At 47.6% G+C, this 15,021-nt stretch overlaps 2 protein-coding genes across 3 annotated transcripts; one reads left to right on the forward strand and one right to left on the reverse strand.

Moving 5' to 3' along the window:
• Window positions 1–483: 483 nt before the first annotated feature.
• On the forward strand, window positions 484–5,070 carry LOC123096015 (zinc finger BED domain-containing protein RICESLEEPER 2). 2 transcript variants are annotated; one of them, XM_044517595.1, is made up of 3 exons: window positions 685–863; window positions 1,084–1,174; window positions 2,562–5,070. In XM_044517595.1, the coding sequence occupies exon 3, from the start codon at window positions 2,579–2,581 to the stop codon at window positions 4,778–4,780; it is 2,202 nt and encodes a 733-aa protein (XP_044373530.1). In that variant the 5' UTR covers window positions 685–863; window positions 1,084–1,174; window positions 2,562–2,578; the 3' UTR covers window positions 4,781–5,070. The 2 variants fall into 2 exon arrangements, with proteins under 2 accessions (XP_044373529.1, XP_044373530.1); XM_044517594.1 differs by lacking the exon at window positions 1,084–1,174 and having other exon boundaries at window positions 484–863.
• Window positions 5,071–6,206: 1,136 nt separating this feature from the next.
• LOC123096016 (uncharacterized) lies at window positions 6,207–12,494 on the reverse strand. The gene is made up of 2 exons (XM_044517596.1): window positions 12,073–12,494; window positions 6,207–6,847 (listed from the first exon to the last, which is right to left on the reverse strand). Exons 1-2 carry the CDS (start codon window positions 12,293–12,295, stop codon window positions 6,510–6,512), a joined length of 561 nt encoding a protein of 186 aa, XP_044373531.1. The 5' UTR covers window positions 12,296–12,494; the 3' UTR covers window positions 6,207–6,509.
• Between the last annotated feature and the right edge of the window lie 2,527 nt (window positions 12,495–15,021).

Below are 15,021 nucleotides of genomic sequence, written 5' to 3' on the forward strand. Positions count from 1 at the left end.
GTGACTGATCCTTTCGTACCGGTAAATATCATCGTTAAATGGCTTTATGATTTGGATATTTTGCAGAAAAAAAACTAGAGAGGCAGGCAAATAGACATGGCGTAAGACTGGTTGAGGCAGTTGCAGGTGAAGTCTTCAAAGCGACTCGCAGATGGAGAATCGGAGCAAACATGATCATGGCCGATGCTTTCAATAGATCTGGCATGGTCGCCTATTTAGCTGTTCTTGTCTAGTTGTTGTAACAAGACAAGAAATTATGGTTTCTTTTAATAAAAAACCGGAGAGGCCGCTCTCTTCACAATAAAAAAATCGGAATAAATTTCTAAAGCCCAAACTGCAGTTTCATCTTTTTGTTCTGCCTGGCGTTGTAGTTTGGCAACCCTCCACGCAACGCCGCCGCGGCGAGGCGCACACCAGCGGGCGGCCCGTTCCCCCGGTGCCCGCAGCTCACTGCGAAGAAAAAGCTTTCAAGACAGCAGAAAAAGGATCCCGCCCAACCCACCACGCGCGCGTCCGCTCCCCCACCGACGGTGGCCCGGCCGGCAGCGGCACGGGTGCCGCGCGCGCACCGGAACTGCCTCCCCTCCCCCCGCCCGCGCGGCCCCGATGGGCCGGGACCCGTGATGAGCCCATCGAAACGTCACTCACTACCCCTCCCCGCACCCGCCCCCCACCAAAGAAATTCCTCTCCCCCATCCACCTGCCACAAACTGCGCCTCCCCCGTCCCCCACCTCGCTCACCCCCCGCAAAAACCAGATCTACAATCTCACACTGCGCCTCGCTCGGCCTTGGTGCTTCTTGGGCCGAGCCCTAGCTAGCCACTCCGCGCTCCCTCCCGATCATCCTCCCCCTCTCGCTCTCCGTAAGTAAAGCTCCCAAAACTTTCCAAATCCCTCTCCTTTCCCGAACCGCCCGTCGTCCTGCGCCGCGGGTTTTAATTTCTTTCCCGTTCCTCCTCGTCTAAGCTCAGATCTGAGCCCGTTTGGGCTCGTCTCGCTCGGATCTGCGAGGAGCGTTCGGAATTTCTGGGCTTTTTTTTTTCCCTTTCCGGGCGCGTTTGCTCAATCGCTGTTTGCTTGCAGGGGTTTCGTTCGCTCGCGCGGCCCGATTGGGCCGAGGGCGGGCCCTGCGAGGGATCGATTTTATCTAGGGTTCGTTCGTTCGGCAAAAAAAGTTAGTTTTCCCCATGGGGATTCTCCGCTCATGGCCCAAATCGGTACTCATGTTTTAGAATCCCCGTTCTGCTGTGCGGGGCGACCTCGTGGTTCGGAAGCCATGGCTTCTTGTGCCCAGTTCTTTCTGCGGGATGTTTTTCCATTCAGCGATCTCGTATAGAAGCACACAGGCTAGATTTATTGTTCCGGCATTCGGCAGGCGCCATGGGGGAATCTGGAGAGAGATCAGCTCGATTCGTGGGTCTGGGGAGCTACCTGGAGGCGTGGAGACGCTGTGTCTGTTACTCTGTTTGTTTTGATCCGTAAGCTTTTGTGATTGCATAAGCACGTGGAGCCATAACTATTCAAGCATAAGTTCGTGAATTTGAAGTCCTGTGTCTAGCCACTTCCAGCATGAGTTTGATTCTGCTCCCATTAAACTTGTATAGTTTTAAAAATGAAAGAGCTTAAGGAACAGTGACCACTGAGTTGTGGATGAACAAACTTCTCTGGAGCTGTTACCAATTTAATTGAGACTAGACTACCAGAGCTACCATTTAACTGTGTTGGACCATCCTGGAGAAACTTAACTTGCATGGGGTGTCGTTTCCCAAAAGCTTCCTCTGAATGACAGTGGCTCATGCTCCCTCCGTAAAGAAATATAAGAGCGTTTAGTCTTTAGTGATCTAAAAGCTCGTATATTTCTTTCTTTACAGAGGGAGTACTTGATAGCTTAGCTCAATACTAATTTGTTTATACTTTGTGCTTTTAAGCATTTTAGCTGAGGCAGGCCAGCGAAACATACTTCTTTTGGAAGGCATATTAAAGGCTTATGACTTCTACTCCCTCCGTCTCATAATATAAAAGTGTTTTTTACACGAGTACACTACACTAGTGTAAAAAACGCTCTTATATTATGGGACAGAGGGAGTAATTGCTAAGTCTGATCTTTAGTTCGTTGCATCATTGAACCCATTGCAGATTAAATATGTCCATACTTGTTTCTTATTTGTTACATGCATGCAGATGTAAAATAAACATACCTGAAGAACTTGTAGAAGTTTATGGATTTTGCCTCACTACTACTATAGAAAAGCTTACAGATCATAAAATTAAGGTAGTTATTTAGTCAGTCTAATGCCCAGGGTAAAAAAATACTCTAGTTAATTGTCTGGGAGTATTTGCAGTAGTACTTGAGCAAAGCTCGAGGTTTAGTGTTTGAGCTGTGCACTTTCCAGTCCAATTAAACCTTCTATTTCTAATATCTATCTGTAATGTGGTCCGCATTGATTCCTTTCAAGTTGCGTGAATGGCCGGAATTAATCAAAGTTTATTTTGCTTCCTTTTGGTCAAATAAGACATAGCCGGTGCTCTGGCATCTGACTTTACCATGTTATGTATGCCAGATTTTGGGACTTCCAGCATGGCTGATGAAACTGGCAATGACAGTCAGATGTTCGAAGGTAATGAGATTGTTGACCCTGGTAATGAGGCAGTCCATGGTGATGAGGCAGTCCAAGGTGGCGAGTTGGTCGAAGTTGATGAACTAGCTCAAGGTGATGAGTTGGCTCAAGGCGAGGACTTAACACAGGGTGACGAATTGCTCCAAGGGAATGAGATGGCCATCACTGAGGTGGCCACTCCTCCAACCACGAGGCGCCGGAGAAAGAAGTCCCTGGTGTGGGAGCACTTCACTATCGAAGATGCTGCTGGAGGGGCCACTCGGGCTTGCTGCAAACTTTGCAAGCAAACCTTCGCGTACAGCTCTGGTTCAAAAATTGCTGGGACTAGCCATCTCAAGAGGCACATCACCTTGGGTTCCTGTCCTAAGATAAAAGGCCAAGGGCATAAGCTAGCAATTACAATTGGGACTGACAATGATGGTGATGGTACTGTGGAGAGGCGGTCTAAGAGGCGTTACAGATATACTGGTTATGCGAATGCGGCTTTTGATCAAGACCGCAGTTATTCATACTTGGCAAAGATGATCATTTTGCATGACTACCCGCTCCACATTGTTCAACAACCAGCCTTCACTGCTTTTATTGATAGTCTGCAGCCTCGTTTCAGGGTTGTTGATGTTGATGCAATGGAGGTGGAGGTTTATGCTGTTTATCAGAAAGAAAAAGAGAACCTTTTGCAAGCATTCAGCGCTATGCCTGGAAGGATCAGCCTCACCATTGGATTGTGGACAACTAGTCAAACTCTTGGCTATGTTTCAGTTTCTGGGCAGTTCATTGACTCTGAATGGAAATTACATCGAAGAATGCTTAGCTTCATGATGGTGTCTTCGCCTCATTCGGACAATGCACTTAGTGAAGCTATTAGCTCAAGCCTTACTGACTGGGGTATGAAGGAGAAGCTATTTACCATCACGTTGGATAATGATTCTTTATCTCATGACATCTACAGTGCAAATCTGAGAGATCAGCTCTCCGGTAAGAATAACCTCATGCTTAAGGGTCAGCTATTTGTTGTGAGGTGCTATGCCCATATCCTGGATGCGGCTGCACAAGATGTCATTGCTTTAATCCACGGTGTCATCTACAGCATCCGTGAAAGCATAAAGTTCATAAAAGCTTCTCCTAGTCGTGAGGAAAAGTTTGCTGAGATTGCTCTGCAGCTGGAGATCCCCAGTACGAAGACCCTTTGTCTGGATGTTACAACCCAGTGGAACACAACCTATCTGATGCTCTTGGCTGCCTTGGATTATAGGCAGGCTTTCATTACACTAGAAACAGTTGATGATAACTACAATGAAGCACCTTCAGCTGAGGACTGGAAAAAAATTGAGGCTGCCTGCAATTACTTGAGGCTGCTCTATGACTCGGCTCATAGCATCATGGCAGCAGGAAACCCAACCTCAAACATTTTCTTCCATGAAGCCTGGAAACTGCAGCTAGAGCTGGGAAATGGTTCAGCACACGAAGATCCAATTTTCAGTAGCATCGCCAAAGACATGTATGAGAGGTTTGACAAATACTGGAAAGATTGCAACCTTGTGTTAGCTGTTGCTGTTGTGATGGATCCACGTTTTAAGATGAAGCTTGTGGAGTTCAGTTACTCAAAGATTTACGGCGTTGAGGCTGCGAAGTATGTTAAGGTGGTAAATGATTCGGTGCATGACCTTTTCAAGGATTATGTCGCACAGCCGCTCCCCTTAACACCGGCCTATGCTGAACAAGGGAAAACTGATAATGCTACTGCCAATGGGAACAACACCCAAGCAACTCAGCCTTCAACTGGTGACGGCCTTCAAGACTTTGATATATATCTTTCTGAGATTGCCACAACCCAGCCCTCAAAATCTGAACTAGAGCAGTACCTGGACGAGTCTCTCACTCCTCGCATCCAAGAGTTTGACATTCTTAACTGGTGGAAGCTCAACATGCAAAAGTATCCGACGCTCTCAAAGATGGCGCGGGACATCTTGGCCATCCCAGTGTCCATGGTGACCGGCGGCACCTCTATATTTTCTGCAGGAACAGGATGCCACGTGCTCGACGACTACAGAAGCTCGCTCCGTCCGGAAATCGTGGAGGCGCTCGTCTGTGCGAAGGACTGGCTTCCGAATTCGACCGCCGCACCGGAGGCGCTGGGCTCTGGGCTTCTCAAGATGGACTAGGCTCTCTTCCTTTGCTGAAGCATGCATATATATCTTCTGGTGCCTTGGAGTGGTCCTTTAACCGTAGTCGTATTTTAGGCAGAGTTTGTGGACTGGCTGCGATCGATCGATTTCATTGGATCTGTCCTAGAATGTAATTTGTCGTGTAGAACTCTGTTAACTCCATGCTGTTATGTCCACCACCCCTTCCTTATGTTGTAATATGTGACCAGAGATGTTATCTGACGTTGCTTGGGATGTGTATGTACCAGCAACGTAATGTACCAGCCGGTGGATTATGTTTGTGCTCCCTTTTTTGTGTGATTGTGATGACTGGCGGAGTTGGCCATGAGCCATGGCCATCCTCTGCCTCAAATCGATGGTCCCGCTCGTTCTCCTCTGGAGCCACCGGAGATAGCCGGGGGGCAGAGACCGTCAGGGAACAGGTTTTGCCTTCTATAACAAGGGCTCAGGTTTGGCCTTCTTGTTTATGTGTGTTGTGCATTTGATCCTTCGTCGGGCTGATGCCATTACTGCTTCACCTGATGGTTGCATGAACAGTAGTGCAGCCGTTCATTCAGTTAAATTATAGTAGTATTATCCTAATTCAATCCTTGGAGGGAACATAGTGTTCGTCTATTTGATGATTTCTGTCACGGCTGAACACCGCATTTCGCTAGAAACTGCAAGAATTTCAGACTAGAGAGGTCACTATGTTTGGCCGGAACATTCCTGGTGTGTTTAGCCTGCACTGCTAGTTCAAGTTGTGATTTAAACGCTCTTATATTAGTTTACAGAGGGAGTACTTGAGAAATCAATCCTCCCCAGGTTAACCCTAGAGAGCTTAACGTTGCTGCATTGAAATGGTTGATTTTGAAAAGACAGGAAGAGCATGATATCCAGTTGAAATGGTTAAACGTGTTGGAGCGGTGCCTCGATGACGTGTGCTGGCCCGATCCGGCCCAAGTCTCAGCATTACTCGACGTGTGTGATGCCCATATTTCAATCTGCGAGAGGGCGCTCATGAGTGCTGTGCTGATTCACTGAAATACTTTGAGCAGAGAATGTTATTTTGCTACGCTTTGCTAAGTACAGAGAAGATGATTTAATTTGCTACACTTCCGCATGTTCAGAAAAGATGAATTTGCCATTTGCTACAATTTCATTGTGTTATTTACGTAGGCAACTCGTGCAAAAATAATGAATGAATATGTGCTCATGCATAAACTGCCCATCAATGCAATGCAATTCTAGTTGTGAGAGGAGTTGGCCTAGCCCTAGTTGCTTTTGCATGCGCTTAAATGATGTTGTCCGGAGATGTACACATATTGTTGCTGAAATTTCTTGGTGTGGTAAGTTGTAATCTGCTAACAATTTGCTGAATTGCTTTGCAAACTCTGCTCCTGGTACTGAGATCTTGTTTCGGTTGTGATCCTCGCATTTCATAAAATCTTACCAAGCAAAGCCTCGGCCCAGCATATCGCAGTAGATACACGTCACCATACAACATCTCATCTTGCATGTCTCAAGCATGAGAACATGCTATTAAACACACCATCGCAGTTGTATATACAGAAACTTGCTCTGGTCTGGTCAACATGTCGGGAGAGAATAGCCATACCAGAGTGAGACTGTCTATCAAACACACCTATAATCTACATGTTGTATGTGTTTCATCATTGCTATACGGGAGGCGAAAGCAGCACCTCCACTTGATCTTTACATTCTCTTGAAGGACCGAACTGGTCGTTCATCTCCTATCACTCGTGTCCTCTTCCTGGACGCACTTGTTGGATGGTGTGCCGTCGTGTTGCAGCCGTATCACCCCAGTTGTGTAGGTGCGGACGCTGCCGTCCGATGACGATAGCCGGAGGCCGTGAGAGGAGCCATGACCGCCCCCGACGCGGCAGGCGGAGTCCGGCGGAAGCTCCAGCACCTTGACTGAGCATGCATTCTCTAGGCTCGGTATAGCGTGGAGCCGGGATGGGAGCTCTATAGAGAAATTGCCGTACTCATTTGTTGTTGCAAATGCAGAGTTAGCCATCGTGTTGGGACCTTCAGTTGTGCAGGTAACTGCCACCTTACTACCTGCTTGGGCCAAAGAAAAAGAAACAGAGCATGAGGATTTATTTTTTCAGTGTGTAGTTCTACTGCATTACCTTACATAAGAGGGTAGTGAAAAACTCTTTATAGCCTTGTGAAAATTGAAAAAAAAATCAGCAAATACTACTACCTCTATCCAGATTTGTAAGGCGGACACGAATTTTCAGGTCGTCAATTTAACTAGCAGAACATGTGTTATATGCTACTCCCTCCGTTCCTAAATATAAGTCTTTATAAAGATTTCACTATGAACCACATACGGATGTATATAGACGCATTTTAGAAGTAGATTCACTCATTTTGCTCCGTATGTAGTCCATAATGAAACCTCTACAAAGACTTATATTTAGGAACGGAGGGAGTACTAAAAATCTACTCCTTCCGGTCCTTTTTACCACAGATATAAGATTTGTTTGATGCCAAACTTCGTAAAGTTTGACCAATTTTATAGAAAAATATTAACATTCACAGTACGAAATCAATATCATTAGATGCGACATGAATTTAATTTTCATATTTTTTTAACTTTAGTATTATAGATTTTGATATTTTTTCGTATAAATATGGTCGAACTTTATGAAGTTTGACTTCAGGCAATTTCTTATATACAGAGTAAAAAGGACCAGAGTGATTGTGTTGGTCACCAAATATAATTTCTAAACATATAGTACCATAGGTTCTAAAAAAAAACATATAGTACCATACATGTTAGAACGACTCATGGGGGGTTTTGATCCTCAAAGCATATACATATTTAAATATTGACCCAGAAAGATAAACTGGCTGAAACAAAAACAAAAAAATTTGACCCGGGCACCATACGGAATAGCTGGCTTATTCCACGCCTCCTTAGTGAGAATCCCAAATATATACGCTCCACGCTGGAGTCGAACACTAGTCGCCGGGTGCACCACTGTGATCCCAGCCATTGGGCTACTGCCCCTTTCTCAACTGGCTGAAACAAATTCGACTTAAGTTTTTTTAGAACTAATTCGAGTTAAGTTTTTTTTAGGTTAATTCGAGTTAAGTATATGGTATAGTCCTTTTTTTTAGAAGAAGTATATGGTCTAGTCTAGGGGGGGGGGAGACACACCCTGGGCATACCGAGCCACGGCCCACGGCATAACGGCCGCACGCAGGCCACCTTAGGAAAGAAATAGTACAATGGTAAAGAGAACCACCATGTGGTTATATGGTTAGAAGGGTAGTTGTGGTAGTGCGATTGTTTTCATGAGATTTCCTAATGGCGTACATGTCTAGCACAAAATGATACATGTGTTCGGTAGTGGAAACATTCGCGAGAAAGTGTCGATCAAGGAGGACATCAACGGTTTCAGTCTTCCTCTCAGAGATCTCAGCTTTTGGCGCATGGCGCCACTGGATATCTAGATCATAATTGATTCGGTCAGACGCGCCCTCATCTTCGGCTAGAGAAGCTTCATGAGGGCGTGGCGCGAAGCTTTACCGTCTTGCCGGTGCCATGGGACACGTCTAAGTATAGATTTTCACGATGTTGACAGAGGTCAAGAAAGTCATGGTGGCTCCGATTGGAGACTTGTAATGGCGAAGAGGGTTTTTAGTTGCGTCGAAGAATGGCGGCACAGGTTTTTCCTGTGTGTCGGGTGTTGAGTACTTGCAGCTGCGGCTTTGGCAGGAGGTGGCGATAACACAGGTGGAAAGCAATTTTGGTGGTGCTCTCGAGTACCGAGCCGCTATTTCGAGGGTGAAAACCCAAGGTCTGGCCTTCATTGGTTGTATCCAGCAATGGACTTGCTGAAGACATTGTTTTGGGATCTCAGTCTTTCTTCAGGGTGAAAACTCAAAATCCTTGATCGGGTGACGACAACGCTTCTGCATTGTTTCCTTCTTGGAGGCGTCGCTTTTGGAGAACCTGTTTTGCGGCTCGAGTATTGTCTTTGGTGGTGGTTAGAGTGTTGTGTTGCGAGTGTTTCGTCACCGTGGGGTCTTTGTTTTTATATTTCTCTCTTTTCTATTTTGTTCTTGGTTGTGTGCACCTGAATGTCTTTCGATATCTTGTTGGTGCAGACGTTGGGTGTAATTGATATCTTCGTGATATTAATATATTTCTCTTTAAAAAAACTGTGCAATATGAACACACAATCAAACAATCATCTATTCGCCGGCAATAATTTTTCACTTGAGCTGGCACCTCGCGTCGCCCCCGCGGGCGATCCGGGGGGAAACCCTAGCCGCCCCGCCTCTCGGCCTCCTCTGCTTCTCCCCCTCCTCACCGCCGTCCGCAGCGCCTTCGGGCGAAGCCTGGCCGGCAGGGCGACGGCGGGGCTTCTCCTCACCTCTTCCGTCACGGCTGGCGCGGGACAACGAGATCGGTAGGTGCGCCGGGCGAGCGCGGGGTTCGGCGGTGCGGCGGGAGGGTCTCCCGGCGGCATCCTGCGCGGCGCGGTGGCAGCGGCCTGCTTGTGGCGAAGTGGTGGCTGCGTTGGATTTGACAGGTGGTCGCGGGTGTCGCCGGATCCATATCAGATCCATCTGGACCCTGTCTTTGGAATCCGTCGGCCGCCGCGAGGTGGTAGTGGTCGTCGCTGGCCACGTCGGATCGCTGGATTGGGCGTCTGGAGTTTTACGAAGGGTTCTTCTCGGTCCTCCTTCCCGGTGGGCTGAGCCCCATGGCTCTTTCATCTCTGCAGGTTTCGGTTCATGGCTATTGCCGGATCCGAAGCAGACGGAGGTTTGGTGGTATAGGATGGGACCGGAGAAAACTTTGGTCGGCTTGTTCGGCTTGGCATCGGCGACGTCACTCCACGGCGTTATCCTCCCTGGAGGCGAAGCCGAGGTCTGTCCTATCCACCCCCGAATCCCTCCCGGACGAAAGTCCAAAATCCATTCTGGATAGGGCGGCGGCGGCGTCCTGCGCGTCGTATTCTCCATGGGGGCGCCGTCTGGGGAGGACCTCGTATTCGGGGGAGAGATGCTGCGGGTGGTGGGGCTCCGTGTGGCTCCAGCAGTGGCGACGGTGTGGTGGTTGCCAGGTGGTGCGGCGTTGTATCTACTGCGTCGATGACGACGAGTTTTGGCGGCATGGTGCAGCTGGATATCGTCGACGGATGCAGCTAGATGGTCGAGCGCAGGGCGGTGGCGCCGTCTGGCGCCATGGTGGCGTCGACGGCAGGCTGGCAAGGTTTGCGTCAGTCCCTGCTATGGAGATGGATCGGTGGAAGACGGCGGTGGCGGGCTCGGTGAGTGCGCCGGACCGGTGGGTGACCCAGTCCCGGTATGTGGCTAGGATTGGGCATCCGGCTTTAGATGTTAGGTCTCGGTGTGATGTCTGTTTGGTATTAGGCTCGGACATTCGGCACCCCTACATCAAGAGGATAGGAGTAGCGATATGTGTTGCTAAGATGGTGGCTCCAGACTCACTGATGTACTACTTTGTAAAGTCTTTGTGAATAATTAATAAAATGGCCGCATGCATCGTTCAGATGCAGAGGCCGGGTACATCCTCCTTAAAAAAAATTCTCACAAAAAAAAGAGAATCTTAGCAAATAATACACGGCCACTCCGCAAAATACAAACTACTGAAAATGAATGTGTCAAACATATAATAACGTTGGAACCTTGCAAGCGCACCCTTGAGACGATGTAATGGGTGGATAGCCGTCAATCGCAGAAGGTGTAATCAAGGTGCTGGGTGGTGATAGCAAGCACGTCTCCACGACGACGTGACCCCGGGCGCCCCGAAACACCATGTCGGATGCCCTTGTTCCCGAGCACCTAAAGCGGCTTTGGTGAATGAATCCCTTTTAGCCCGTGCCGATAGCACCGCACCGAGCCCCGCGGAGGAAATGCGGTTTGCCACGCGTGGCTTGGTGTGTTCCTTGACCAAACATATCTGCTCTACCAAATCAGCTACTACTACTAGTATTATCTGCCCATGACGCTAGTGGGTTATCGTGTGTTTCATCTTGGCTACGAGGTGCTAATGGGGTTGACTCGAGAAACAAAGTGGGGAATTAGGCCAACAAAACATGGCCGTGTGCGTGAGCGTGACATTTTGAAATATATAAAGTGCAATCTCTCTGGTAGTAGAGGGAAAAAGATGGAGTGCCAAATTGGCCTAACGCAAGCCTGCACCTAGGTGCAAGGTTGTACCGTCTCTCTCAACCTCTTCTCTGTCTAGGCGATAAGGCGGGCGCCCATACCTCAGAAGCAGCTCCCGTACAGCAAAATGTGCCCTGTTTTTGCTTTGAACACAAGTACTCCGTTTGGGAGAGGAGAGGAGGATGTGGCTCTGGCAAATTAAAAGTGTCTGTCGTACATACACTAACATATTGTACCGAAGCCGTTAAACCCAAACTTTGCTAACAGCAACATGGCACCGAACCGAGCGCTGGCCGGCCTATCTACTTATGCTGTGTAGGCCTGTAGTTGCGTTTCTAGCTAGGACTTGAACTTGTGAACTGCTTTCAACTGCGACCTGTGCGTGTGTGTCATCGACACGCATGATGTCGACTTTTTGCCAACCTAAATCTCGACAGTACATCGATGATTCCTCCGAGCGCCGAGCTGCGCAATCTGGAGGTTAGGGGAGGAGGTTACAACGTCGCCTTGGCTACTTGCTCTGTCGCTTCGCTTCTTTCCTTTCCATTCTTCTCTCTGGGAAGGTCTTAATCAGCCGGCCGGCGACAGGGATCGTTCATCTCTAAACAATTCCAATCGTGGTTCTGAACGCAGGATCTTTCTGAGTTTTTATATTTTTATTCAATCGCATGGCAACCTCTAGGCACATCCAAACGGCCCAACTGCCATTTCTTACTAGTTTTTAGGCTTCCGGCCGGCCGATTGACGTGTTGAAATGTGGGAAATAATAGAAGAAAATCATGCATTTGTTACGTGTTGAAATCGCAAGAGGAAGATGCTGGAAGAAGTGGTAACTATCAATGTGTCATGGCGACAGCTTTGCTCCTAATCCTTGGCCTCGGCGTACTTTTCTTTTTACGCAGCACGTCAAGCAGTCACCAGATAAAATCCTTTGACGTAAATATTGGCAAACCATTTGATACTATTAACTATCCAGAACTGAGCATAGTAATTAGTGATATGACCTATGAACGCCCTGTTTGAGGGACGGCACAAGAAAGAGTGCGCATGGCGCGAGCGGGAACAAATAAGACGGCGAAGAGAAAGAAGAATCTTCCAGACTGAGTTGGTTACGAGCTACTACTACTAACCTGGCAGGTCGAAGGTGAGCAGGTCAGAGCCTGGCCGGAGGCAGAGTTGGCACGCGACCTGCCCGGACACCAGCACCGTCGAGACCGGCTCCTCGCCGTACCCGGCAATGCGCGCCAGCTCCGCCCGCGAGAAGTAGAGCTCCATGGGCGCCGCCGCGGCCGCCGCGGCGAACAGCAGGAAGAGGAGGAGCAACGACGAGGCAGCCCCTTGTAGAAGCACCATGTCGGTCTATATCGGCGCTCGAGATCTTTTCAGCCTTGCTCCGCCGAGCTTGCCGTGGGTTTCGGCAAACGATCGATGTGGTGGGGAGGAGAAGGAAGGGAGGGAAGACGACGTGGGTGCGCTTGGCCGGCTTGGGGGATGTTGGTTGGGTTGATCGGTTCGTCCGTCAACGACGATGGTGTCATCGGTGTGGTGTGGTGTGGCCTGCATGTATATACGCGCGTCTCCGTGTGCGCGTGCTGGATTGGATGGACCAGGCGACGAGTCCAGGCAGGTGGCCGGAGTGGTTCGGGTGTCGTCTGGTGGTTCGGGTGTACGTGTTGGCGACAACATACATGTCCGACCATGGATTTGCATTTGCTCTATGGGGCTGCTCACCTGTTGTATTGGTTATCCTTTTTTACGGCTTAGATATGTTTGGCATGATTGTCGATCGTACGCGGCGGTCAACTATTGTGGTGATTCACCGGATTTAATTTTGCAGGTGTTTCAGTGGTTGAATGTCTCGATGCTGTCCATTGTCGACTTGAGGTACGGTTACAGCAATTCAATGATGATAAATTCAGTCACGGCTTCGGCAAGGATCTTGAGGTGTATGGCCGTTAGTCATAGGTGACGGTCTTAGGGGTGTCTCATCTTGTCGGTTACCGACCTAAGGTCCCCTAGGTCGATTCCGCCGTGGGCTATCATGCCAGCCCATGGACCCTCTAGGCTACGGAGTCCTCATTTCAAGCGTCAAGCCTTCCAGAGTCTTTCTTGTTATTCACCATGAGCCGTTCAAAGTGTTGCACAACAGAATCGGAAAAGGGGTCCTCTTTCGTCCCACCTGGCCGCAAGTTGACATGGTGAGAGGCTCCTTAACTGGGACACCGTCAGTAGCTCCTGAACAGGTCTTCAAGCTTGGTTGCACCTCGGGCCATCCAAGCTACACGCCGCCTTCGGTCCCAGGTTTGACCGGGTCAACAAACCATCCCCTGAACAGTGTCTTCATTCAGCCGACCTCCATCTGCGAAAATGCATTCGAAGTGGCACGAACCACCTCGAATTTGAATTTGTTGATCAAGATTGCCACCCTCCGCAAAAAATAGTTTTCCCGCCAAGCCGGCTTCCGCGAGCCGTTTTTTGCGGGCTTTTTTTATTGGTGCAATTATTCTCTGTCGAGGATATACAACCATTAGTCATATTGCCCCAAAATCCCATATGCACCTAGAGCTTAGCCAAAGCACTTAGCAATATTATGTTCTGCCATTACCGAGGTGCAGCTCGACAGGGAAGATGTCTGGTTACGGGTGTTGGAAATATGCCCTAAAGGCAATAATATTGTATTATTATATTTCCATGTTCATAATTAAGAGTTTATATTCTATACTATATCTGCTATGATCCTGGAATATGTGATTCAGTGGAAAACTCATATGCACGTGTGGAATGATAAACGACAAAAGAAGATTCCTAGTCTCGCCTCTAAGACTAGCTCAAGTGTTGTCTATGATCATGTTTTCCGGATTTTAGGATATCATTAAGTGTAACGATAGCCCTAAAACAACTTTGAGAGTACGACGTTAGAAGAACGATCATATTGAATCGACCCAAGCTTGTTTGTTATACTTTGAGATAATATCGTCTAAAATCAATTGTTATTACATGGAGTTTTAACGTGTGTTTTAGTTGCTTAGATCATGAAAGTATCGTAGTCACTTCTTACCATACGGTGGACTTTGCAGTTTCTCAAACGTCATCTGTAACATGGTGATCATAACGACAACTTACAGGTTCATCGGAAAGTTTGACAAGGGACTAGATAGCTGATGACCCACAAGTATAGGGGATCAATTGTAGCTCTTTTTGATAAGTAAGAGTGTCGAACCCAACGAGGAGCAGAAGGAAATGACAAGTAGTTTTCAGTAAGGTAATGTCTGCAAGTGCTGAAATTGTAAGTAGCGGAGTAGTTTGATAGCAAGATAATTTGTAACGAGCAAGTAATGATAATAGTAACAAAAGTGCAGCAAGGTAGCCCAATCCTTTTGAGGCAAAGGACAGACCAAAACGGTCTCTTATGATAAGCAAGCGTTCTTGAGGGTACACAGGAATTTCATCTAGTCACTTTTATCATGTTGGTTTGATTTGTCTTCACTACTCTGATAATTTGATATGTGGGTGGACCGGTGCTTAGGTGTTGTTCTTACTTGAACAAACCTCCTACTTATGATTAACCCTCCCGCAAGCATCCACAACTAAGAGAAAAGTATTAAGAATAAATTTTAACCATAACATTAAACTTTTGGATCCAATCGGTCCCTTACGAAATAGCACATAAACTGGGGTTTAAACTTCTGTCACTCTCGCAACCCACCATCTAATTGCTACTCCACAATGCATTCCCTTAGTCCCAAACATGGTGAGGTGTCATGTAGTCGACGTTCACATGACACCACTAAGGAAATAACAACATACATAATATCAAAATATCAAACACATATCAGGTTCACATGATTACTTGCAACATGATTTCTCCCGTGACTTCAAGAACAAAATTAACTACTCACAAATGATAAACATGCTCATGATCAGAGGAGTATTAAATAGCATAATGGATCTGAACATATAATCTTCCACCAAATAAACCATATAGTAATCAACTACAAGATGTAATCAACACTACTAGTCACCCACAAGCACCAATCTATAGTTCCGGTAACAAGATTGAACACAAGAGATGAACTAGG

Source organism: Triticum aestivum, chromosome 4D (genome assembly GCF_018294505.1).
Source record: "Triticum aestivum cultivar Chinese Spring chromosome 4D, IWGSC CS RefSeq v2.1, whole genome shotgun sequence".
Taxonomy (NCBI): domain Eukaryota; kingdom Viridiplantae; phylum Streptophyta; class Magnoliopsida; order Poales; family Poaceae; genus Triticum; species Triticum aestivum.

What these genes read in the sequence shown, in the direction of transcription:
- LOC123096015 (XM_044517594.1), top strand. Translation starts at nt 2,579, where the DNA reads ATGGCTGATGAAACTGGCAATGACAGTCAGATGTTCGAAGGTAATGAG.
- LOC123096016 (XM_044517596.1), bottom strand. Translation starts at nt 12,295, where the DNA reads ATGGTGCTTCTACAAGGGGCTGCCTCGTCGTTGCTCCTCCTCTTCCTG. An exon ending in GCTCACCTTCGACCTGCCAG is followed by an intron (nt 6,848 to 12,072) that starts GTTAGTAGTAGT and finishes TGGCCCAAGCAG; the next exon opens with GTAGTAAGGTGGCAGTTACC.